We start from the raw sequence: 27857 nt of genomic DNA on the forward strand, positions 1-27857 counted from the left end.
CTTCTAATCCCTTTGCCATCACTGATTAATTAGACACTTTGAACTATGCCCAACTGTTTGAAAGCTGTGAAAAATACAACCTGCATAGTTAAAATTTCTGCACAAGCCTATTTCCTCATTTGTGCCTGTATTCTTTTTTTAAACCTTTAAAAAAACCATTCTTTAAACATAATATGTATTTATACATGTTCCCAAGCACACAATCTGGCTATTTTCTTATCATGGTTAGAAAGCCTTCCACAGTTGGCCAAGATATACACTCACACAGTAAATCACATAACAAAGTATGTGAGAGACCAATTGAAGAATGTAGACTTACCTTCAGATTTTTGCTGTCATTGGTCACACTTTCAAAATTTTTGTTTTTTCCTTTTCATTCTTGCACATATGCCTTAGAAAGGTTTGTTGCTGTTTGTTGTTGTTGTTTTCTAATGGTATCTCTTTATGGAGGTTTTAGAATATTTTTGTGCCTACCCGGAGCAGGGTGGGGGCAGAATGGCTGGTACAGGATATAGAAATTTTCTCATTTTATGACATATAATTATCAGCTATATATCTGCAAGTAAACATTACCATGTTTTGCAAGTAATTTCTAAGTCCTTTCTGTTATAGAGCTGTCTTCTAAAGTAAACGAGCCCTGAAAGACCCATTCCACAAATGAAGAAGCCCAGGCAGGGAGTCTTAGCAATTGGCCCCTGGTAACTCACGTGGGTGTACACTAGAATTGTAGGACTGGGACGTCTGGACACGCTAGAGGAAGATCAGTTTGAATATTTATGTATTTCTCTATCCCTGGGCTGAAACTTTCATCAGTTGGCACGTTGATATTCATGCCAGACCTTGAACTCTGAAGCCTACTTAGCTAAATCTCCATGGTCCTCCGTCCCTAGAAGCCACTGTGTTTCAGACCATTTTTTCTTCCTTCAATTTGATGTCCCCAGAGTGGGGCAAGTAACAGTTCTTCCCACTTTTGAGGAAATATTCACCTTTGACCATACCTTTATTATATACCTGTATTCCTTCCCACTCCCTAGTCTCCCTCCTGAATTCCAAACCAGATTTTGCCCCTTTCCAGACAAGCCAGACTAAATCAAGATCTCTACCACTATATCTCTCCCTCTTCATGGAGAATGAGGAAGCATCCCACCCCTCTCTAAGCCAGATTGTTTGTGATGAATGTGTAGAATATGGACCACAGTTGAAAGGTTTTAGGTAATTGTGCAATCCTGATTTTTATTGACTTCTTCTTCCCTCACCCTCCTAGGTAACAGCTTGTCTGATTGCTGTGGCTAAAACAGACCATGAAGCTGAGGTGCGCAGGGCTGCTGTCCATGTGATTGTGCTGCTGCTTCGGGGACTCAGCCAGAAAGCTACTGAGGTACGTCAGTCTCTTACCGTTTGCAAATTCCCTACCTGTTAGTTCTTTATCTGTTTATCCATCTTCCTTTCACCAGGGCAGGCCTTGACCCTTTTTCCCGGGTGAATTCATGCGGATGAATCAGTCAGCAGGGATGGTATTGTTTGCAGGAAGATTGTATTGTTTGCATCTTCAATGAGTCTCTGTTTCCTCTGTATCATATTAGGCAGACTGCACACTAACCACTGCAGAAAAACCAGGGCACAAGTTTACAGGTTGAGATTCTGGGTCCCAGCATTCCGCTCAGAGGGACAGGTGCCAGGGTGAGCTAGCTGGACTGCACCAAGCCTGCCTCTATAGCCTGAACTTGAGTGATTTGTCTTCCTGACTCATTTCATTGTTCATACAGAATCATTAAAGGGCCTCATTTCAAATGTTTCCTTTCTAGCTGTGAGTTCAATCCATGAGATTTTAGTTGTTGCATAAATTAAACTTTTAATCCTCCTCCAAGTGGGTTTGGCTGGATTTCTCCCCAGTGTGTGGACAGTCCAGGAAGAAGGTTTATATATCCATATGTATGCTGAGAATGAGTGACCTCTAAATTAATTTTCTTCTTGATTTTAATGGAAATTCATTCCCAGTTGACTTTATAAAGAGAGTTTGCATTAATAATTCACTTCCTGGCATCCACAATGCTCGTCTGTGGCTGGCACATCAGTATTTAACTAAGTGTCATTGAAGCCATTAGGAAAGTGTTTTGTCAGACACATGGCCTTGTTCATGCTAGAATGTTGCCATATCAAGTTCCTGACACCATTTTTGTACAAGCGTTATCCCCTAGTAATTATCTAGGACCTTGGTAGGAGTGGGGGACATAGAGATCATAACTTGATATCTCAGATACTTGTTTTAGGGTACACACTGCTCTTGTTGAGAATCTGCTGTACAAAATGGAATTAAGAAAGAATCAGGGACTTCCCTGGTGGAGCAGTGGTTAAGAATCCGTCTGCCAGTGCAGGGGACACGGATTTGAGCCCTGGTCCGGGAAGATTCCACATGCCGCAGAGCAACTAAGCCTGTGTGCCACAACTACTGATCCTGTGCTCTAGAGCCTGTGAGCCACAACTACTGAGCCCTCATGCCACAACTACTGAAGCCCGCATGCCTAGAGCCTGTGCTCTGCAACAAAGAGAAGCCACTGCAATGAGAAGCCCGCACACCACAACAAAGGGTAGCCCTCGCTCGCCGCAACTAGAGAAAGCCTATGCACAGCAACGAAGACCCAACACAGCCAAAAATAAACAAATAAATAAATAAATTTATTAAAAAAAAAAAGTCAGTGTTTTTTACCCACTGTCAAGATGTACAAAACTCTTGACAAATATACCATTGTTATGTAAGTTGTTAACAATAGGGGAAACTGGGTGAGGAGTATACAGGAATTCTCTATTGTCTTTGCAACTTTTCTGTAAATCTAAAATTATTTCAAAATTTATTTTAAAATCTGAGTTACAACACTCTTAAAATAAATCTTAGAAACTCTAAGTGCACACACCCTTACTCAGTAAGTGTGTGTGCGTGTGTCTGTGTGTCCATAGCAGAGCAAACTGTCTGGTTAGTAAAGTGAGAGAAGAAATAGAAAGAAACTCTGTCCAGGTTTCTCACATCGGTGTGTAGCCAATGAAAGCAACACTGCTTGTCTCACCAGTACTAAAATAATTTGTGGCCATGGAAGATTTTTGCCACTTTGAAAAAGCCATGTGAATGAAAAACCTCTCTTCTCCAAACCACCTCTAGTCTGCACTCACTGGAATTTATAAATCATGCTTACTCAGTGAATAAAGAAAAGGAAATGGGATGGGATGAGGGTATGATTCCTCTTCCTGTCGCACCCTTGAGACCAGGTGTGTTAAATCTTGTAATCCTAGGTGTGATTATAATCAGGGGCACTTTAACGAGAAGCAGAGATAACCACAAAGCTTTCAATCTAAGATTTTCTTTACTGCTCCATTTTGCCCCCAGGAACAGCTGAAATGAAAATGCCACCTTGTTGTTGAAGTTTTGTTTTGTTTTTTTTCCTTCTAATCACTATCTCTCAAGCTGTGGAGTGCCAAAAGATAATCCTAGGTTTCAGTGAATTCTCTGTTGCTTGTAGATGTGCCAACCAAGAAACTCTGTGGTTCTGGTAGCTTGAAAAGAAAGCAGAGAGCCCAGTAAGAGGTGGAGGTCCAGAAAATCAGGAGATCGATTGGGATCAGAGAGGGGGAAGACATTACCACCCCCAACTGATGAGGTAGCTTTTACCTCTTTCCCATTTGCAAATAGCCAGAATATCCACATTGGAGGGAAATACAGCATTCACTGTCTTATTGAAACACTTATTTTCTCTGCATAGCCTTATTTTGGCCTTATGATCGTATCTGTTTATTCACTGATTCCCAAGTATAGCCTGAAGCCAGAAGGGAACCCCCTTTAAGCTCATTCTACCTTACCTTTGCTGAAAATTGAATTTATGAGGAACACCCAGGAGAAGGAGGTATGTTTAGACCTGTACTTTCTGTTGGCCTCAGAGTTAAGAACAGCCCTCCTCATCGTGGAGGAGATGAGCTGGGCGGCAGCACGAGAAAATTGTGCCTAACTATCCAGCTCTTCGCAAGTTAAGTCTTTGCAAGGTGACTTGTTTATTCTAAGAATTGTAAATGTTTAGGACATCCATATTCCTAAATTCATTCCAAAGACAATAATGAATAACTGGGACAGTAATGACTGAGCAACAGCCTACCAGACTGGCCCTCGTTCAGATAACAACTATGAACTCTGGACATAATATAGTAAGTAGTTAGCCGGGGACACTGAAGAGTGGTCAGAAGCCGGCAGATTCTCATGGAGTGTCCATGTTTAGAGGAGAGGCGCTGTATAGAGTAAGTTCCCATTTTCTTGGCTTTCACCCTAGGGGCAAGTTATGTCTAGGGAGGCGTGCAGTGCATTAGAGGTACTGGTGGAGAAATCACAGTCTTTTTGGGCTGGGGAACCAGAAGACTGAATCTGGGGGAACCACAGCTACAGGAGAGAAAGGGGGGATCCTTGAAGGGAAAGATCCAGAGAGAGGATTCCTAAATTCTGTGTGCCCACATCTCTGGCTGACCCCTAAACCAAGCAAGATAATTACCTGATTTAAAAAAAAAAAAATGCACTAATTGGAGAACAGGGTCCAATCTCCATAATGTAACATTCATAACGTCCAGGATACAACCCAAAATACTCAATATATAAAACACCAGGAAAATGGAACATATTCTCAGTAGAAAAGAAAATTAACTGAGACCAACCCCAAGATAATCCTGATGTTAGAATTATCAGGCAAGGAATTTAATGCAGCTATTGTAATTATCCTCAAGGAAGTAACAGAAAAATGTGCCTTCAGTTAAATAAAAGATAGGAAATCTCAGCAAAGAAATAGAAACAATTTTTTTTTAAAAGCCATATTGAAGTTCTAGAACTAAAACTATAATACCTGAGTGTTTTTTTTTAAATCATTTAACGGAATTAAAAGCAGAATGGAGATGACCAAGGAAAGAATAAGTGAATTTGCAGGTAGAGCAATAGAAATTATCCAGTGTGGAGAACAGAAAGAAAAGAAACAGATTTTTTTTAAATTTTACTGAAGTATAGTTGATTCACAATGTAAATTTCTTCTGTACAGCAAAGTGACTCCGTTTTTTAAATATATATATATATATATATATATATATATATATATATACCTACATATATGTGTGTGTGTGTGTGTGTGTGTGTGTGTGTATATATATATATATATTCTTTTCCATTACGGTTTGTCACAGAATGTTGAATATAGTTCCCTTTGCTATACAGTATGATCCTGTTGTTTGTCCATCCTATATATAATAGTTTGCCTCTGCTAATCCCAGACTCCCATTCCTTCCCTCCCGTACCCCACCTCCCTGTTGGCAACCACAAGTCTATTCTCTGTATCTGTGAGTCTGTTTTTGTTTGGTAGATATGTTGATTTGTATCATATTTTAAATTCCACATAGAAGTGCTATCATATGCTATTTGCCTTTCTCTTTCTGACTTACTTCACTTAGTATGATAATCTCCAGGTCCATCCATGTTGCTGCAAATGGCATTATTTCATTCTTTTTGATGGCAGAGTAATATTCCAGTGTATATACCCCATATCTTCTTTATCCATTCATCTGTTGATGGACATTTAGGTGTTGCCATGTCTTAGTTATTGTAAATAGTGCTGCTATGAACATAAGGGTGCATGTATCTTTTTGAATTATAGTTTTGTCTGGATATATGCCCAGGAGTGGGATTGCTGGATCATATGGCAACTCTATTTTTAGTTTTTTGAGGAACCTCCATACTGGTTTTCCATAGTAGCTGCACCAATTTACATTCCCACCAGCAGTGTAAGAGGGTTCTCTTTTCTCCACACCCTCTCCAGCATGTGTTATTTGTAGGCTTTTTAATGATGGCCATTCTGACTGGTGTGAGGTGGTACCTCACTGTAGTTTTGATATGCAAGAAAAAGGTTTTTGAATGAGTGATTTGGTGTGACCAGAGGCTCTCAGAATCCTAACCCGGTATTTCCCTTAGGAGCACTGGTTCAGTATCCATTTAATTCAGTGTTCACACAACTTTGTAGAACATAACTACCATAAATAATGAGAATCAACTGTATATACAATGGAAAAAAAATTGATTATCTTAAGAATGAGTGATTTGGGGTTGACCATAGTTCTAGATTTATTTAGGTAATTACTACCACAGTCCTCTGCATAGTTTACTGAAAGTTGACTTCTTAGAAGAACTGTGAAATACTTGAGAACTTCACACAAGGGTTTGTAGTGACGAAGTATGGTGACATTTTAATATTGAAACTTTCTCCCTTGCTTTTTTTTTTTTTTAATTAAAAAAAAATTTTTTTTTCTTTTGGCTGTGTTGGGTCTTCGTTGCTGCGCACAGGCTTTCTCTAGTTGTGTTGAGCGGGGGCTACTTTTCGTTGCGGTGCGCAGGCTTCTCATTGCTGTGGCCTGTCTTGTTGCAGAGCACCGGCTCTAGGTGCCCAGGCTTCAGTAGTTGTGGCACATGGGCTCAGTAGTTGTGGCTTGCGGGATCTAGAGTGCAGGCTCAGTAGCCGTGGTGCACGGGCTTAAGTTGACGCGTGGCATGTGGGATCTTCCCAGACCAGGGCTAGAACCCGTGTCCCCCGCATTGGCAAGCGGATTCTCAACTACTGTGCCACCAGGGAAGTCCCTAATCCCTAATTTTAAATGACAAAAGAATAATCTGTTCTCTACTCTGTCTAGTGAGAGTTAAATAGTAGGCTTTAGAATTCATTCCTTCAAGATGACAACCAACCCTAACACCATCTTATATCTTCAAAAATAAGCAAAACCTGGAAGCATCTTCAGGGGGAAGAGTTTGGGATTAATTATTAATTGATGGCTGAATCAGGTTCAGAGGCAAATCCAGGCCTCCACCCAGGAATGGTTTTTAATTCCTTCTTTTGAGTCCAATATTGGACTCTGTTGATAGAAGCCTATTCTTAGTAACATTAGGAATAGTGGTTTCACTAACTTTTGTGCAGTTGGAAGTTACTCTCCTACTTCTTTGTGAGAGAGAAGGCAAACTGTGGCTAAAAAAAAAAAAAAAGAAAGAAAATGGTTTGTGTATGATGTTATGCTTGTTTAATGACAGCAGTTACACATGGTCCGTACGAAAAGATTAGTGCGTGCGTCCTGGGTTCACCTTGTGCTTGCCTGTCCAGACCGAGAACTAAGACCTGAGGAGGATCTGACACTTAATCTCTGACACAGCACAAACAGCAAGTTATAAGTGAAGGGACAGATTGAATGGAAACTTTCCTTCCTTTTATTGGCTTTGTTTTATCCTGAAAGTTACTTTGAGAGCATTTGTTGTGGGGTTTTTTTGTGTGTGTGTGCTATGGATATAGTTAAATGAGCCCAGTTTCCTTCCCAGAGCTAGTTCCACAGACACTGCTCCTTTTAACAGATCGAAGGCTCCATGTAAGGAGCAAATGAAAAGAACATTTATATAAAAATGACTGGGATCCAGGTAATAATTACTGCTCTTGTAAACTTTGAAAAAGTGCTTGGGAGAGTCATTTCAAGACCGAAATTAAGGAGCATCAAGCTACGGCCAGTTGACCAAGGCAGCAGTTCTGTTGGTCATCCGCTACTGGCCCAGGCTTGGGTGTTTACACATTGATAGTATTAATAACTGGCATTTAATGAGAATTTAGCATTTTTGGACATTGTTTACGATGCCGTAGAGACAGAGGCATAGAGGGATTTTAAAATATATTGTAAGTTTATAAATGTTTCTTCCCCCACAGACACTTCCCTCTGACTCACTCTTAGACATTCACCTTGCTGTTGCTGTATTTCAATCTTAGAAGAAAAAAATTCTCTTAGGCCCCGTATCAGTTTCCTAGGGCTGCCGTAACAAAGTACCACAAATCGGGTGCTTAAAACAACAAAAATTTACTGTCTTATAGTTCTGGAGGCCAGAAGTCCAAAATCAAGGTGGGCCATGCTCCCTCTGACGCCTGTAGGGAAATCCTTCCTTGCCTCTCCCCAGCTTCCAGTGGTTTGCTGGCAGTCCTTAGTGTTTATTGACTTGCAGCTGTGTTACTCCAATCTCTGCCTTTGTGGTCACATGCATTCTCCCTGTGTGTCTCTGTCATGTAAACATGGCTTTCTTCTTGTAAGGACACCAGTCATATTGGGTTAGGGGCCCACCCTGCTCCAGTATGACCTTATCTTAACAAGTTACATCACAACAACTCTGTTTCCAAATAAGGTAAGGTCACACTCTGAGGTACTGGGGGTTAGGACCTCAACATACTTTTTTTTTTAAATTAATTAATTAATTAATTAATTAATTAATTAATTCATGGCTGTGTTGGGTCTTCGTTTCTGTGTGAGGGCTCTCTCTAGTTGTGGCAAGCGGGGGCCACCCCTCATCGTGGTGCGCAGGCCTCTCACTATCGCGGCCTCTCTTGTTGCGGAGCACAGGCTCCAGATGCGCAGGCTCAGTAATTGTGGCTCACGGGCCCAGTTGCTCCGCGGCATGTGGGATCCTCCCAGACCAGGGCTCGAACCCGTGTCCCCTGCATTGGCAGGCAGACTCTTAACCACTGCACCACCAGGGAAGCCCAACATAGTTTTTTGGCGGGAGCGGGGGACACGATTCAACCCATAACAGACCCTTCGGATTCCATAGTCCTTTCTGTCTTGTGCTTATGCTTCTCCATCTGTTCATTATTGCTGCATCTTGAGAAGAGCCTGTTCTGAGTGGAGTGTCTCAAATATAAAAGACAACAACGATGATGATTATAGTGGAGGTGTTGTTATTATTACTATCACTCCCACCACCACAACCACTGCTACTGTCTGGTCCATAGATTTGCTAGGTTTTTGAATGATTGTTTAAAACCCACCAAAGATAATTTTATATTCAATCTAAATGAATAGGCAATTTCTTTCATGGCTGGAACTTTAGAACCTTACACTTTATCATGCCAGGCCCTCACCATTGGTCATCTCAGATTTTGGAAGGCAGACTCTGTTACATGGAATCTAGCCTTTCAACTCTGCAAGCATCTCATGATTGCATACGTCACCTTGTTCCTCCTCATGATGGACACCAACTCGACTGGGAAAATGCATAAGAACCTAGAAGCTTTGTAGATATTAAACCAAAAGGACTTATATGTTTGGACTTGATTTGGCCTCCAACACTATTGTTTTCCCCCTTTTTTGCCTACCACTAGGGAGCAGTGGATAAGGTACCACAAAATAACAATAGTAATGCTATCTGTTCTCATAAAGCAGACACTGAGCTATTGAGTTACTGTGTTGTCTCAGTTGATTCTCTCAGGAACTCTGAGGGGTAGGTGTTGTTACCCACATTTTACCGATGACTAAAGGAAGCCCCTCAGAGGTTAAGCAAACCACTCACGCTCACATGGCTAGTAAGTGGCAGAGATGGTTTAAACCCTGACTCTGTATCTCTAAGGCCTGTGCTGTAGCTGGCTGTAGTGTTCTGTACCTTAAACTGCTTATTTTATTTTTAAAGAAAGAGCAGATAAAGATTATTTTTAAGGCAAAGAGTTACACCAGTAATAGGTGAAAATATACAATAAGCAGTCACCAGTTAAATTTCCTATGCTGGGAACGTTTAAAGCAATGTTCTGGTTAATTGAATACAGACTTGTACTGAGTTCCAGTTCCTGTTTAGCCATATACTTTCTCTATAAATAGCAAGCTCTCATCACTTCTCTCTGGCAAGGTGTTGCCAAAAAATCGTGATGACTTTCTTTACTTCCTAAGACCCAGTCAGACCAGAAGCACAACTTTTCAGATGTTCATTCTGACACATTAAAAACCAGATATTTAGTCATTAATGCTAATGCTTCCTTTTCTAAGGATCTCTACCATCTCTCAAATACAAGATTTCTATATGGGGTAGCAATTCAGAAGTCATGCCTTTAAACCCCTGAGGTAAAGAGGATTTGCAGCTAGATAACCCTGGAGATTATCAGGGGCATTTTTCAGTGGCATATTTTTCCCAGGATCCGAGCCAGGATCTGAGAGAGCAGGACTGGAAGCGTGTCAAGAGAGGAGTAGGACCAGGCTGGAGACAGACCCAACCTGAGGGAAGTTGGTGAACAGAAGAGAGGCAAGGCCAGGTCCAGGCACACAAAGACACCTCTGCAAGGCCGCTGCTGCTGACCCAAAGGAGGGGAGAATGAGTGTGCTCTGTTCATCGGTAGCATTATAGCCCCTTCTCCCCATCACCTTGTAGTTTTTTCTTACATAATTTCTTAAGTTGAGCTATAACTCATATCCTTAAAGTCTACAATTCAGGGGCTTTAGTATACTCTTTAAGTCGTGCAAACATCACCACCACCATCTAATTCCAGAGCATTTTCATTACCCCTGAAGAGACGCCCCATACTCATTAGCAGTCATTCCCTCATTACCCACTCCCTCCAACCCATGGCAACCACTAACCTACTTTCTGTTTATGAATTTGCATTTTCTAGACATTTCGTGTAAAAGGAATTATACAATATGCGGCCTTTTATGTCTGGCTCCTTTCACTTAGCATAATGTGGTCAAGGTTCATCCATATTGTAGCATGTATCAGGATTTCATTACTCTTTATGGCTGAATAATATTCCATTGTATGGATCTAGCATATTTGTTTATCCATGCATTCGTTGATAGACATTTGGGTTGTTTCCACTTTTTGGCTATTTTAAATAATGTTGCTATGAACATTTGTGTACAAGTTTTTGTGCAACATATGTTTTCAGTTTTCTTGGATATATACCTAGGAGTGGAATTGCTGGGTCATATGGTAACTTCATGTTTAGCTTTTTGAGGAACTGCCAGACTGTTTTCTAGCTGCACCATTTTTTATTTCCCCCAGAAATACATGAGGGTTCCAAATGTTCCACATTCTCATTAACACTTGTTATTGTCAATCATTTACTAGATTTATAGCCATCCTAATGGGTATAAAGTGGTGTAGTTTATTTATTTATTTATTTTAAATTTTATTGAAGTATAGTTGTGTTAGTTTCTGGTGTACAGCACAGTGATTCAGTTATACATATATATATTCTTTTTCATATTCTTTTTCATTATAGGTTATAAGATACTGAATATAGTTCCCTGTGCTATAAAGTAAGACCTTGTTGTTTATCTATATTATATATAGTAGTTTGTATCTGCTATTCCCAAACTCCTAATTTATCCCTCCTCCCCTTTGTCCCCTTTGGTAACCATACGTTTGTTTTCTATGCCTGTGAATCTGTTTCTGTTTTGTAAATAAGTTCACTTATATCATATTTTAGATTCCACATGTAAATGTTATATGATATTTGTCTTTCTCTGTCTGGCTTACTTCACTTAGTATGATAATCTCTAGGTCTGTCCATGTTGCTGCAAATGGCATTATTTAATTCTTTTTTATGGTTGTGTAGCATTCCATTGTATATATGTTACCATATCTTCTTTATCCATTTATCCGTTGATGGACATTTAGATTGCTTCCATGTCTTGGCTATTGTATATGCTGCAGTGAACATTGGAGTGCATATATCTTTTCAAATTATAGTTTTCTCCGGACATATGCCCAGGAGTGGGATTTCTGGATCATATGGCAACTCTATTTTTAGTTTTTTGAGGGACCTCCATACTGTTATCCATAGTTGTTGTACCAACTTACATTCCCACCAACAGTGTAGGAGGGTTCCCTTTTCTCCATACCCTTTCCAGCATTTATTATTTGTGGACTTTTTAATGATGGCCATTATGACTGGTGTGAGGCGATACCTCATTGTAGTTTTTCTTTTTAACCTTGTAATTTTGATTTGCATTTCTCTGATAATCAGCGATGTTGAGCATCCTTTCATGTGCCTCTTGGCCATCTGTATATCTTCTTTGGAGAAATGTCTATTTACGTCTTCTGCCCATTTTTTGATTGGCTTGCTTGTCTTTTTGTTATTGAGTTGTATGAGCTGTTTGTATATTTTGGAAATTAAGCTCTTGTTGGTTGCATCATTTGCAAATATTTTCTCCCATCCTGTAGGTTGTCTTTTCATTTTGTTTATGGTTTCCTTTGCTGTGCAAAAGCTTATAAGTTTGGTTAGGTCCTGTTTGTTTATTTTTGCTTTTATTTCTGTTGCCTTGGGAGACTGACCTAAGGAAACAGTGCTACAATTCATGTCAGAGAATGTTTTGCCTATGTTCTCTTCTAGGAGTTTTGTGGTGTCATGTCTTATATTTGTCATTAAGCCATTTTGAGTTTATTTTTGTGTATGGTGTGAGAGAGAGTGTTCTGACTTCATTGATTTGCATGCCGCTGTCCAGCTTTTCCAACATCACTTGTCGAAGAGACTATCTTTTCTCCACTGTATATTCTTGAAGGAGTTTGTTGAAGATTAATTGACCATAAGTGTGTGGGTTTATTTCTAGGCTCTCTAGTATGTTCCACTGATCTATGTGTCTGTTTTTATGCCAATACCATGCTGTTTTGATTACTGTAGCTTTGCTGTATTGTCTGAAGTCTGGAAGGATTATGCCTCCAGCTTTGTTCTTTTTCCTCAGAATTGCTTTGGCAATTCTGGATCTTTTAGGATTCCATATAAATTTTAAGATTATTTGTTCTAGTCCTGTGAAAAATGTCATGGGTAATTTGATAGGGATTGCATTAAATCTGTAGATTGCTTTGGGTGGTATGGCCATTTTAACAATATTAATACTTCCAATCCAAGAACAGGGAATATCTTTCCATTTCTTTAAATCATCTTGTTTTCTTTATCAGTGTTTTATAGTTCTCAGCATATAAGTCTTTCACCTCCTTAGTCAGGTTTATTCCTAAGTTTTTTGGGTTTTTTTTTTTGATGTGATTTTAAAAGAGATTTTTTTTTTTTTACTTTCCCTTTCTGATATTTCTTTGTTAGCATAAAGAAATGCAACAGATTTCTGTATATTAATCTTGTATCCTGCTACCTTGCTGAATTCACTTATCGGTTCTATAGTTTTTGTGTGGAGTCTTTAGGGTTTTCTATATTTAGTACCAGGTCATCTGCATATAATGACAGTTTTACCTCTTCCCTTCCAATTTGGATACCTTTTATTTCTTTTTCTTGTCTGATTGCTCTGGCTAGGACTTCCGATAGTATGTTAAATAGAAGTGGTGAGAGTGGGCATCCTTGTCTCGTTCCAGAGTTTAGTGAGAAGGCTTTCAGTAAAGTGGTATAGTTTAAGTTTGAATTTCCCTGATGGCTAAAGATGTTGAGCATCTTTTCATGAGCTTGTTGGCCATTTCTATATCTTCTTTGGAGAAATGTCTCTTCAGAATCTTTGCCCATTTTTAATTGGGTTATTTGTCTTTTTATTGTTAGTGTATTTGTTTTTTAATTTAATTTAATTTCCCAAGAAGTTATTCATATACATAGTATTACAAAGCTAATTCAAAGATCCATAGCCCCATCCTCCTTTCTTAGCCTCCATTCCTACTCCCCATCAGCAACTACTATTTTCAACTTGATTAGCTGCTTTTTAAAATGTTTCTGTGGTACATTAGGCTTGCTTCTGGGCTTCTTAGGTTTAATGAATCAATTTACCATCCAAACCAGGACACTTCTGAGAGTGAAAGAGGACACTATTAATAATTATACCAGCACAGCAGATGTAAACCATACTAACCTGGGCAAATCAGGACCATGACCCTAGGATTCATTCAGCTGCTTTCTAGGATCTAAACTTGTGTTGCCATTGCCTTGTTAGTTCTTTTTGTCCTGATAACTTAATGCCATTTTTTAATCCCTTTCCTGACAGGAAAGGGAGGGAGGGAGCAATGGTGTGTGTATGTATTTTGTTGTTGTTGTTGTTGTTGTTGGCGTTTTCTTGGCCACACAGCGTGGCATGTGGGATCTTATGTTCCCCGACCAGGGATCGAACCCGCGCCCCCTGCAATGGAAGCATGGAGTCTTAACCACTGGACTCCCAGGGAAGTCCCATAAATGTGTTTTGTTTTGTTTTTGTTTTTGGCCACGCCATGTGGCATGTGGGATCTTAGTTCCCCAACCAGGGATCGAACCCGTGCCTCCTGCATTGGGAGCGTGCAGTCTTAACCTCTGGACTGCCAAGGAAGTTGTATGTGTTTAACATGCCAGCTTTCAGGAGGCGGCCTCCATTCTTCCCTCTCTAATGATGGGGAAAGTAGGTGTGGAGGACATGTGTGACAAGAGTCAGAACTCTTTTGGTTTTAAGCAACAGAAACCTAGTCTGAACTAGCTTAAGCAAAGAGAACTTTTTAACCTACCGAATCCAAAGAAGGGCCGAACAACACTGTTGTGGGAAAAGCTGGGATAGATCTGGTCGTCAGTGACTCTTAGAATCAGGAACTGAAATGCTGCATCTCTTGTCTCTGCTTCTCCTGCATTTCGCCTTCATTCTCTCACACTGGAGCCCAGTTTTTTCCTATGACAGCAACATGACCACTGACGATGGCCCACTGTGGCATCTTACATCCAACACTCAGAGATTCCCTCTCTGGCCCCAAATGCAAAAATTCCAGGGAAGAAACATAATGTTCCAGCTAAGATCAGATGCCCATCCCCAAGTCAACCAACTTGGCTGGGCCAGGTGGGGTGTATGGGGTTGCTGGTTTGTGTAAAACCGTGTTCAGCCTCCACCATAGCCATTTGTGAGAGGGAGAGCCTGGGGCCGGTGCCTAGGAGTAGGGCATAGTCCCGTAGATTTCCTCAACAGTAATTTGGCTAAATCCGTATGACATTAGTGATGGATTTAAGAAGTAAAACTGAAAAGATTAGTACTCAGTATTCTGCTGTTTCTGCTAAAATATAAATGTTCAGCTTTCTCTAGTGATAACATAAGTGACAGTTTGGAAGACCTAGCATTTAAAACTGCTCCCTTTCTGCCTCTTGCACATAATCATTTACATAGATTTACATATGTTAGAACTTGGTTCGTCTTCCTCTTCTGCATCAGATGCTATTTTATTTTCTGTAGGATAGCTTTCTCCTTACCCTTCTTAATCTGATGTAAAATGACCAAGAAGGAATTCCCTGGTAGTCCAGTGGTTAGGACTGCGCACTTCCACTGCAGGGGGCACGGGTTCGAGCCCTAGCTGGGGAACTAAGATCCCACATGCCACGCGGCACAGTCAAAAAAATAAATTAATAAAAAATAAAATGGCGGGCTTTCCTGGTGGCGCAGTGGTTGAGAATCTGCCTGCTAATACAGGGCACACGGGTTCGAGCTCTGGTCTGGGAAGATCCCACATGCCGCGGAGCAACTGGGCCCGTGAGCCGCAATTACTGAGCCTGCGCGTCTGGAACCTGTGCTCCGCAACAAGAGAGGCCGCGATAGTGAGAGGCCCGCGCACCGCGATGAAGAGTGGCCCCCACTTGCCGCAACTAGAGAAAGCCCTCGCACAGAAACGAAGACCCAACACACCCAAAAATAAATAAATAAATAAATAAATAAAGATTATCATTAAAAAAAATAAAAAATAAAAAATAAAATAAAATGGCCAAGAAGAAGGTACTGTCATTTAAGCACAGAATTTTGGAATGTTACAGCTGGAAGAAGCCTTAGAGACTATTTCATTTATATTTCACAAAAATTTCCTTTGGCTTATTAACCCCATGAGTTGCTTCTTTGACATAAGGTCTCCATGGTCAAATAAGTTTGGAAAATGCTGTGTACAGCTGTACACTCCCCTCGACATTTGGTGCATGTTTGCCTTTTAGGGGGTCTGAGAAGTCCTGCAGCTAAAATCAACAGTTTCCTCAGCTCCTCGGCCATTTACCAAGGAACCCTGTTTTCATTATTAGCATGCCAAGTAATAATGTTCCGTGGAACATACTTTGGGAAATAATCCAACCGTCTTATTTTATGAATTGAGGAAACGAAGTTCATGAAGAGACTGCAGTTCTGATTTTCCAAAGCTAATGCCAGGAAGAATTAGCACTCGTTGTTGCTGGGAGCTTACATTGGCCAAGTGCTCCTGGAAGTATAGTACCTCTCCCTCTTCCTCTTCCTTAATTCACTCATCCACCTGCAACAAGATTCATCTTTTTATCAAGGATGTCTTAGGTAACATCATCAGGGTGAGCTGGAGCACAAGATAAGCACCAGGTTTGGAAACATCAGCATCAGATCAGACCCAACATACTTTTATTGTAACAAATTATTATAACGAATATTTTAGAGTTTCCCCTTTTTATTCTCCTGAAATGAAAGGTATGGCTACGTAACCTACATGTATATTTTAAAAATCAATATAATGTCCCAACTATAATATAAAGAAGGAATAAAAGAATATTAGTTTATAATAAAATAACATATTTTAATATATAAATGTCTAGGCCAACTCTAAGATATAATGAACTATTCAGTTGCTCTTATATGTAGAATCATCATGAATGTAACAGCTACAAATACAAATTAATAATAAATATCTTGTACTGGCAACTCAGAAGTACACTGAGTAGCCTGATTTTCCAAAATGGTAAACTCTCTCTGTAAAATTCCAAACAAATCAAAGTATTATCTCCTCTCAATTCATATGGTACTTGTGTTCCTGAAAAATTCAGTGTATATTAAAACCTGGCAAAAATACTTTTATTGAGCATTTATTATATGGTAGCACGTATATCTAAGTGCTTTAATTAATTCATTTAATCTTCATAATGATCCCATTTAGGTATGACTAATATCCCCATTTTACACATGAGGAAACTAAGACAGAGAAGATAAGTAACTTGTTCAACAACTATAGTAAGTGGCAGCACGGTAGATGAACCCAGGCAGTATGGTTCCAGAACTTGTGTGCACAGGTTCTGTGACTGTCATCTGAAGGACTCAGGAACTGAGTCACTTGGGCATTTCCTGCAAAGATCATGGCTAACAGAAGGCAGCTTCAGATCCTGGAAACCTGATACCAAAAAGGAAAACAAGTCAGACTCTCTCCTTACAGCTTATTTACTGTCTGTCCCCAAGAACGATGGAGCAGGGAGAGGGGAGTGTTGAGGCCAGCCTTGGACCCAGATGCCCTGACCTCCCAGGACCTGCCAGTGTGAACTGTTCAGAGAGCAGAGACAGGAAACAGCCCTGGCTTCCTTTTTACTCTTCCTCATGTTCCACTAGCCCTTGCCAAAATCACGGGCCAAACTGGACTACGCCATCCAGCAACTTCCCATAATGGACACAGAACTGAAAAGGCAGGGAGCTGAGAAAAACTGAAGGAGACCAAATGCCTCTGGGACTGCCAGGCTGGGAAGTGAGAGTCTTGGGACTTTCCTCCTGCTCTGCAGCTTGATCGGGAATCTATTCTTCCTCTGAGAGTGATTGTGCTAATAATCATTTGGGCCTCTGGATTGCAAAACCCACTATCTTTGCTCTATCCTCTGAAAGGGAGGAGTTCTGACTAAGTGTACCCTCCTTGGGGTGACTTAAAATGACAGTCTGGATTGATGCTCTGGGGTCTGTTGCAGCTCATTGCTTATCGCCCCACGGTTTGTTTGCTCTTAGTAAATCTGCTCCAAATAAATTTCATGTTCTCTGAGGTTTAGTATTTAATAATGTAACTAACATGTATTAAGGGCTTACTGTATGCCAGGCAAAGCACTGAGTTCTTTACATGCATTATCTCATTGAATCCTAACAACCCTGTGACATAAATACGCTTATAACCCTATTTACAGGTAAGAAAATTGAGGTCCAGAAAGTTTACATTTAGATGCCCAGGTCAGACAGAAGAGAGCTGAGTACAAACCCAGGCTGTTTTACTGCCAGCTTGGCTGTTCTGAAGGAACTAATTAGAACAGGCCTGAGATTATACTTGAGGAAGAGGTAAACTGTTACAAGTATATTGGGACGAACCTGGGTTCCTAGGACTTCTGTCTCCTTAACCACTGGACTTTCTTCTACTCTTTAATTCTCCTGATCAGCAGGTATTCAGTTACTCAGCATGGTAAGGGAGCAGCCTGAGAGATCTTTCTGAAATGCAAATCTGCTGAAGTCCAGTCCTCAGGTAACATTTTTTTCAGTGTTCCCTGTGGTCCCTAAGATAAAGACCAGGCTCCCTAACATGACATACAAGGCCCTTTATAATCTGGACCCTGCTTGACTTTATAACTGTCTCTCCCGTATTTCCTCTCATGAGCCCTCAGAACCTCATGCCAGCCCTACATAGTCTGTGTACTATTCCTTGCCTCCAGATCTTGGTCCGTACTGTTTCTTATGCCTCAAATGCCTTCTCCTCCTGCCCCCAGCCTGTCCATCTGATAAACTTTTGTTCATCCTTTAGGACTCTAAATGTTAAAAGCCTTTTCTCATTTCCCAGGCAAAATTAATCCTCCTTTCTCCAGGCTCTACAGTACTTTAAATATCAGCTCAAGACTAGCGTAGATATTGTAATGCTTTGTTCACATCTGATGTCAACAGCCCCTGAACACACCAGTCAGTTTTAAAAAAAATTGTGGTAAAATATACATAGCATGAAATATACCATCTTAACCATTTTTAAGTGTACAGTTCAGTAGCATTATGTACATTCATGTTTTTATTATGCAATCACCACCATCCCTCCACAGAACTCTTTTCATCGTGTAAAACTGAAACTCTGTACCCATTAGATACTAACTCTCCCCCTCCCTCAGCCCCTAGCAGTCACCATCCTGTCTGTCTCTGAATTTTACTACTTTTCCGTTCACTCTTAATGTTCCCCAAATCTAGCACATTGTCTTGCACAGAATAATGTTTAATAAATGTTTGTTGAGAGAGTGCATGAAATCTTTTCTCTAAGATACATGGGACAATACATCTCTTAAATTTCTTTGTACCTGCCTTTGCAATAAAGACTTCTTAGATCTTAAACTGGAAATTCTGGGGCTTCCAAACTCTTCCAGTTCCCGAACTCTTCTGTTCAGGTTTCCCAAGAACAGAAGTTGTCCAAACAAATTCTCGTTAGGAGGGAATTTTACCTTCCTTACTTGGAAACGCCTAAAGTTTTCATTGCAGTTGGGTTGTAGACATGCTGTCCCCAAATCAGCTGGGAGAGGGAGTCCTGAGGCGCAGTGACAGAATGAATATTGACGAGCAGCCAGAACTGTCTGCATTTCAAAACTTGGCTTCACACACACACACACACACACACACACACACACACACACACAATGTATATATATATATATATATATATATATATATATATATATATATGTACATTGCTGTCAAAATTTTAGCACATGTATTTCCCTTAATTCCTCCCATCTGTGTGAAGGTTTCTGCCATAATCACAGCTAACCTAGTAAAGGAGGCAGCTGCCTGCGTTTTATCCTTTCACTTTCTTACAGATGACTTTTGGGAGCCTGTAACTTTCTCTGTCTTAAGAATTGCACTCCAATACACATGTTTAAGAACTTATTTTTTTGGACACACCGCACAGCATGTGGGATCATAGTTCCCCAACCAGGGATCGAACCCGTGCCCCCTGCAGTGGAAGTGCAGAGCCCTAACCACTGGACCTCCAGGGAAGTCCCAAAGAACATATTTTTTAAATATTTCAGAAAAAAAGATGTAGTCTTAATTTGTGCATCAAAAATGATTTTGACCCAGTCCCCTTGCTGGAAAATAAAAACCTGGTTGTCCATAGTTAAGAAAATTCCAAGAAATGCAGCAGGTCATGTCCCAATCCTGTCACCCTTGCTCTTGGCACTTAGATTTTTCATGGGCAGAGTCGTTGTAGTGATCTCTTCTTTGGAAACCATGACATATCTCTTACTGTCTCCTACCCAGTGTTTTTTCCTAACATGCTGCACTGCTGCATCCTGGCTGCTCGTTAGAGTCACCTGGAGAGCATAAAAAGAAATTAAAAGAAAAATTTTTTTAAGCCCTGAGCCCCTACCCCTAAGATTCTGATTCTTACGTGTGAGGTGGGGGCCCAGACATTTTAAAAGTTCTCCATGGAATCGTACTGTGCAGCAAAGGTAGAGAATCACTATGTTAGAATGATGGTGTCGCTCAGAGGCAGAGTTTGGGCTGTGTAGCCATACTTCGGTGTGGGTGGGCAGGTTGCTTTTTCCGGCCTAGTCCACGTCTATCCTATGCTATGTGTATATTAGCACATACTACCAACCCCACCAGAGCCTCTGATGTGTCAGTGACTGTGGTTTTCTCTGACCTTTGGTCTAACTCTATGACCTTTTGTTCCTGAGGCATCTTGCACAGAGCACTGAATTCCACTAAGCAGAACCCCTAAGGAGAGTGGCCTGCACTTCCCTCATGGCCAATCAAGCTGGACCTGAGGCTGTGTGAGCCGGGTGAGCCTGGGGTGATGCAGGATGCCCCAAGCAAACCAGTGCCCCAGAGGAAACCCAAACCCTGCAGTCAGCCAGTAGCCCAGTTGCTGTTCCCCCTCCTCCCTAACCAGGCCCCATCCAAATCAGCTGCTTTGATGGTGCAGGGAAAAGGTCAGATTCTCTCCACAGCATCCTCCTGCCTATTGGATTTCCTAGTAACTGCACGCGTTTAAAAACAGGGTTTGCAGCTAGACCTGACAGATGCAGGTTTGAATTCTAGCTGTGTCCTTGAGCAAATCACTAAACCTCTCTAAATCCCCTTTCCCTAATTTGCAAACTGGGCCTAATAACACCTACCTCGTAGGATTAAATGAGATAATGTGCGTGAAGGGCTTGGCACAGTGACTGAAGCGTAGTAAACACTCAGTAAATGGTAGCAGTGAGCCTTTGCAGGCACTGTCTAATCCCCTGTGGGAGGCGTTAGGTGCAGAAAGGGAGCGGAACTGTGCTCCCTCAGCAGGGAAGCTTCGAGGGCCAAGAAAGATGAAGCCCTTTCCCCCTAGGCGTGGTAATTGAGTACAGTTTGAAAGCTGGGATTGTAATCACCTTCTAAGGACAAAGCGCCCCATTACCTCTCCCGCAAGCCTGCTGCCTCTGCACGTCCTCCGGCCATTTTCCCCTGCCTTCTCTGTCCTGTTTCCGTGCCTGTGGGGGTGTAGGAAAGCTGCTGCCTTCCTCAGGTTGCTATTTAAAGACATTCTGAGAGATGCTGCCACCGCGGCTCCCAGAGCCACCGCGGCTGCTGCGCCCGTCCCTGCCACAGCGAGTGGAGACGCTCAGCACCTACTTTCTGTTTAGGATCCCTGAGCTGTCACCCCTCCCAGGGGTTAACCATGAAGGCCGTCTTGGTCTTTGTCCGTAAACTGCCCAGACTGTCTACATCCCTGTGGCATTTTGGGCACATAACCAGTTAAATTTTCCCCCTTATTCTTCAATGAAAATCACGCATGATACCCCCTCATCGCCTCCCCACCCATCTCCAACTTGCACTTGAGATGCCCTCTTTATTTAACAGCCAGACACAATCCGGAAAGGGTAAAAATGCCATTTATCTCTAGGTCTAGCAGAGAAAAACACTTTAGGAATAAAAGGTTTTTGGAAAGCTCAGTAACCTCCAGTTAACAAGAATGCCGCCCTGAACTTCAGCATGTTTGAGATTCTCTATCTGTCAGGCATGGATAGGAATCTCTTAGACATTAGTAATCCTGTCTTTCTTTGCTGACCCACCCAACGCTTTTCAATGAAGTGTCTCAAAAGCCCCGTCTTGCTGTTTGAATTGGTCCTGATTTCTTTTTTACAGACCCATCAAAGTGAACTTTGGGGTTTTATCAGTAAAGCATTTATCCTTCTTTAGACCAGAGCTCCCTGAATGAGGTCCAGATTGTCTACCTCCATTCTACTTCCCCAATTTATTTGTTTCCTGCCCATTATCCTAGAGAGGCTGCTCGCCTCCAAGACCTCAGAGCCTAGCTGCTCTCTGCTTGCCCAGGAGAGTCCTTGCTGGTGCTTTCAGCTCTGTGCAGTGGCACAGATGGTGTTCCCGACTGTCAGGTACCGACTCTGGCCCTGATACCACATCACACCGCATTGAATCTCTTCCCCTCTTTTACAGCCCTTCCCTTTTCTTCTAACTCTCCTCCATTGATTCATCTTCCTGAGCACTCTTTCTTTGGCTCCTGCTCTCTATTTTTCATTTTGAGAGCCGTGCCTTTCCCCTCATTTTCTTAGGCGCTTGGTGGTAAACCCAACTACCTCAGTGTCAGGATAATAGTAGTAATGATACTTTGAATTATTGATCACCACGCTGTGATAGCAAAGTACTCTCATATGCATTATCTCTTTTGATCTCACAATAAACTTGTAAGGTAGGCAGTATACGTGCTTTATGCTCCCCACTTCATGGTAGTGAAAATAATAACCACTTGGAGAGGCAGAATAATACAGTGGTTAATAAAGAGCGTTGGCTCCAAGTCAGGCTGCCAGGGTTTGAATCCTGCCTCCACCTGTCACTAGCTGTGTGGGCAAATTGGGGATAATAACAGTACCTCTCTCGTTGTGTTGTTGTGAGGATTGAGTTACTGTAGATAAAATGCCTAGAACCACACCTGGCACATAATAAATAGGTACTGTGTGAGGATTAGCTATTGTTATCATACGTTCGTTCATTCATTTGTTCGTCAAAGGTTTACTACATGCCAGAGCCGCTGCGTGCCAGGCTCTGCTCGAGGCCTCAGTGATAGAAGAGCAGCAAGATTGACAGTCCTGGCCCTCATAGAGATCACAGTATTAGTGCCGCTTCTGCAGCAGGCATCACGTGCAAATCCTTGTGCTTGGATCTTTATAGACAGTAATTCTCACAACAACCTTCAAAGGGGCAGTGTTATTCCCATTTTACAGAGGAGATCTCTGGGGTTCCGAAAGCCAAGGTGGTTTGCTCAAGATTCCCCAGCTGGTAATTGGGGTGTCAGGATTCACTTCACCCGATTCGCCTGCCAGCAGACCATTAGGTTCAACTGTCCATGTCTGTCTCCCCCAGGTAGTGGTGAGCTCCTGAAGGCTGCAGCTGGCCCTCACCACCCAGCATGCTGAGCATGGTCTCCTGCATACAGTTCGGGAAATGTCGGCTGACTTGTGCTCTGTTTGTGATCCTTGACTCTGTCCTGTAACTAGTCTCTTCTCATCACTCTCACTTCCCTCAGCCACCAAGCCGTATGTTGGTTATAACATGGAAGCACAGTGGTCAAAATGAGGGTTCTCAGAGGTTGACCTACAGCTTCCTTATACCATACCTAATGCTTATTTCAGCATGTCTTTAAACAGAATTATTTGGATTCTGGGGTCTCCTCCTCTTCTGGGCCCCAATCTAGAGAATCTTTTTGTCTGCCAGGCTGGTCTCCAGCCACCAACTCCGGTTCACTTGTTTCTCGTGTCGGCTCCTGCCTTTTATTTCAATGTCTGACTTCCCTGTTCTTTCTCTGTTTTTGTCTTGTGCCCAGTACTTACTTCTTAGCCGCAAAGGGAGCCACAATTCTATTAGCTCTATAGAAGACTGAATTTCTAAGGACAATCAGTGTATGCTAGCATTTAACTTTTTAATTCTTTTATATTTAGTAACCCATTTTTTCCTTATATATTACAAAAGTATAGGTGGGCAGTCCTCTGCTAGATCATGCTTTCTAGAATTCTTATTTCTGTAAATGTCTCATCTATCACCATTTGTGTTGTGTCTTATTGATCTCACAAAATAATACAAAAGAATAGCAGTTTCATTCACCTAAGTTCCATTTGTAAAATCACCTAGAAGTGTGACTTTTAAAATATTAAAATTATTTTAAATGGAAATAAATCTACTAATTGCTAAATGTCTTTAGTAATGGAGTTTGTGTTAGAGAGGTAGTTTGACTAAAGATTTTTTTTCCTTCCTCTGTTTCCCAGATATTCTGGGTTGTGGTTAATATTGTTTTTATAATCAAATAAATAAATAAATTTAGGAACTAAAGAGAAGAAAGATATTCGCCATGTATTTCTTCTTTAGGTCTTTTTTTTTTTTTAATTTATTTTTATATTTAGTTTTGGCTGTGTTGGGTCTTTGTTTCTGTGCGAGGGCTTTCTCTAGTTGCAGCAAGCGGGGGCCACTCTTCATCACGGTGCACGGGCCTCTCACTATCGTGGCCTCTCGTTGCGGAGCACAGGCTCCAGACGCACAGGCTCAGTAGTTGTGGCTCATGGGCCCAGTTGCTCCGTGGCATGTGGGATCTTCCCAGACCAGGGCTCGAACCCGTGTCCCCTGCATTGGCAGGCAGATTCCAACCACTGTGCCACCAGGGAAGCCCTCTTCTTTAGGTCTTAATGCAGAGATACAACAACCACTCTGGGTGTGTTCGGGGTCAAGCTCATTGAAAGTCAAACACTGTTTTCCTGCTTTTCCATTGTAAGTGCACCTGTGTGCCCAAGGCAGTCTTTTGCTCACACGGTCCCCTTTTCAGTATATTGTGCCAAGCCACGTCTAACCCTAAAGACTGCCCTTGTCCCTGAAGCATCAGCTTTGTGTGCTCCGGGGAACTGGCACCTGGAAAGGGAGGGAGAGGGAAGGAGGAGAGAAAGTGTGTGTGTGCATGTTGCACTCACACTCTAAATTCTTTTAATAAAGGACCTGAACCCCACCCCTTTCCAAAGAGTTTTCAGACTAGGAATCTGGGTACTTCTCTAAGATATTCCCGGCCCACCCCACTCACACCCTCCACCTCCACCTTTCCCTGCAGTCCTGGGGCCTTGATGCGTGGGGGGATGAAGAGCAGGTGTGCTGAACTCTTAATGAGAGGTTTCCTCTGTGGGATTGCCTATATCCTACCCACCACAGAGGCTCCTGTGAGTAACTTTACCTTTGAACTCTCCTTGTATTCAGCCCCTGATCCACGGGATTTGGTGACAGTCCCTGGCTGGCGGGAAGCTTTGATCCTTGGGGAGTCCAGAGGAAGTCCTGTGATGTGTGGGATCCCAAGCGCTACAAGGATTGGGGAGAAGCCGTTCCAGGGTGGGTTGCTAAGATAGACCCATTAATTAAGAAGGAGTCTTTGCCTAACACTCAGTACCTAAAAAAAGGAGATCCGGTAACTGATAACAAGGAACTCAGCACCCCTCAAGTACAAAGTGGTGTTTGCACAAGCATCATTGTTATTTTAAGGACACAGCAGTGCCAAGGAGAAAATTCCTACCCACACCAGGAAAGAACAGAGTACCTTAGCAGACCAGAATGCCTTAGAACTTTCCTTTTTAACAAGGAAAAGAAAGCTAACCTTACTTTGAATGTTAGGATGCTCTAGCAAAAAATCTCTAAGATATTTCTGACTAGGTGAAAGATTCCTCTAGAAAAAGAAGAAAAGAAAGATGACCTTGTAATACACAGTGGAAACACTAGAATTTCTATAGAAGAGACACTGGGCTGTAATTTATTGGAGAGTGTTAGGAGCCTTGCCTTTAAGCTCTATTCACATAACAAGCGTGCTGGGTTTGCCTAGGCTCTGCAGTTATTTGAGGTGGTTTGAGAGTGAGGGGACAGTAAAACTTCCCCAGGCCACTCCTTGGTGCCACCCATTGGCTACAGATAAAAGTCAAGGCAAAGGCCCTTTCACATGGTAGGGAAACGTTCTTCCTCCATCCACCTCTGCAGGCGGAAATCACTTCCTTTGCTTCCGCAGAATCACCTACACTTATCTCTTAGGTTGAGGATCACGCTGCCTGGTGTGCGTGTCTGCCTCCCCGCTGGCTGTAGCTGCCAGAGGGTAGGGTTCGCGCATTATTCACCTTTTTATCACCAGCACACTGCCTGGGCATGAAGTAGGCCCTTGATAACGCTTACTGAGTGAGTCAGTAATCATGAGTCAGTAGCTGTGGGGAGCCATCCTCTTTCCAGAATCGTCTCTCCTTTTCACACTGCTGGCCTTGAGGAAAGAGAAAGCTAGGTTATGAAAGAGCAGTCGGGCATAGTGCACAGTCAGAGGCAGACGCCTGCGCTTGGAGACCTGACTCCTGTGTGACCCAGCAGCTCTGGGAGAAAACCCAGGAGACAGCTGCACAGCAGAGATGGGGCAGCATCTTTGTGGGGTTTGCCCATAGGATTCAGGCACTTAATGCCGCGACATTGGGCAAAGAGCACGGAGAGTTGTCTGCAGGGCCAGGTGCATAACATGTGGGGCCCAGTGCCAAATGAAATTGCGGGGTCCCTTGTTCAGAAAAACAAGGAAAAAGTGCCGTTTGAGGTTTTTAAATATAGAGTTTTTTTTCCTTTCTTCCAGTCTCTCTCTCCTTTCACTTGTCAAGGTGTTTATTATTTGCTATTAATGTTGTTCTAAGTTGAAAACCTTTTAAATGTTAGACTATTAGCATGGATTTTACTGTTCATCTTTATATTGTGCCATGCTGATTTTAAATGCAAATGTGAGCATGTTGAACTCATATGTGGGGTCCCCGAAATTACGCAGTTTGTATTCTGTAGCGGGTACATGCATATGTATTCCCTGGTTTCCCAACATTGTTTCAGTGGATGTTCTTAGAAGTTTTAGTTTTTACCAAGTAAGAAACTGGCCAGGAATAGCATGCATGCATGCCTTCTTTCATTTATAAATATTTTTTAGGTATCTGTCATGTGCCAGTCACTATATGAGGCATTGGGACTATACCAGGGTGAACAAGGCAAGATGTGGTGTCAGTGTCAATAGTACGTGTGAGCTAGTGAGGAAAATGTATTTTTAATTACACAATAAATATTTAAATTACCATTGTGATAGGGGCTACAAACAGAGCTATAGGCAGGGTAGGAAAGCTTACCTAGATGGGAGCTAGGGAGGCATCCCTGAGGAAGTGGCATTTCAGGCTGAGGGTGAGTAGGAGTTGTAGGGTGAAGAGGAAGCGAAATGTCTTCCAGGCTGAGGAAACAGCCTTTGCGAAGGCCTTCAGCTGGGAAGGGGAGCTTTGCTCAGACAAGGAAAGGAAGAAGGCCCGCACAGCTGGAGCCCAGGGAACAAGAGGGAGACCAGACAGTGACCTGGGGAGCTGGTTTTGTGTACCCCGTCCCCTACCTTCCTCCATCCAATCCCCAGTGCCTGTGCTATTCGAGAATATCAAACGACGGAAAGAGCTCTCTCTCTATTCTTTAGCAAGTCCAAGATGTGTGATGCTACACACCTAGTGTACTTGTGTGGAATGCTTAGGGGACTGTGGGGCTAAGACCCACCCCCAAAACTGATAAATTTAACTACATCACAGATGTAAGTGTACTTGTTACCCATTGAAGTAACCACTTCCCAGCATTCTGTTCACCACCTTCAGTTCACTTCCTTTTCCTAAAATGTGACCTCTGTTTGCTCGAACCTCTCTTCATACACTCTCTCTGCTCTCAGGATACGTACCGTGTTCTGTTCTGTATTGTCCTCACTTATGTACGTGACTTATCCTCCCCACCAGAGCGTAAGCCTTTTTAAAGGCAGGTTCTATATCTCTTTTAGCTATTAAATGGCCTTAGGAAAATCTTTGTCTAGTAGTTAATTCAGTTTAATAAAAAGCATATTTATTTTTTAATAGGTTATATATTCATAGAATGGTACAAAAGGGTATATAATCCCCCCCATGTCTCCCCAGTGTCGCTTGCTGAAGGCAATCAGTATTTTTGCAGACGTAGTCCATGTTTATAGTATATAGGCTGTTATATATATTTATTACATTGTTTTTATGAAAAGCCATAAAAGTGAAAGAATGAATGTCTCCATTCTCCTATTTCTTTTTTTTCTGATCTTCCTCCTTTTTTGAAATTACACACTGCACACTGGCACAGCCTTCAATATACAGCCAACTCTTGAAGTTCCAAAGTAGTGAGCGAAAAAATTTTTAAATCCATTTGAACCAATTATTGTCAGAGATGTTTACATATGATGAAACAAACCCAACTTGCTACACATTATTAATAAATAGAACACGGCATAGCGTAGTGGCTAACATTGTAGGCCCCATTTCTTCTAAGCGAAATACAAAACCCAGAAA

The 27857-nt window shown here is 41.9% G+C and overlaps 1 protein-coding gene across 1 annotated transcript in view; it reads left to right on the forward strand.

Moving 5' to 3' along the window:
- Positions 1 to 27857, forward strand: part of TANGO6 (transport and golgi organization 6 homolog) — a 178537-nt gene that overhangs the window by 146538 nt on the left and 4142 nt on the right. The window contains exon 17 of the mRNA XM_036834024.1: positions 1265 to 1378. Within this exon, the coding sequence (XP_036689919.1) occupies positions 1265 to 1378 (114 nt within the window). The remainder of the gene's footprint in view (positions 1 to 1264; positions 1379 to 27857) is intronic.

This window comes from Balaenoptera musculus, chromosome 19 (assembly GCF_009873245.2).
Source record: "Balaenoptera musculus isolate JJ_BM4_2016_0621 chromosome 19, mBalMus1.pri.v3, whole genome shotgun sequence".
NCBI lineage: Eukaryota > Metazoa > Chordata > Mammalia > Artiodactyla > Balaenopteridae > Balaenoptera > Balaenoptera musculus.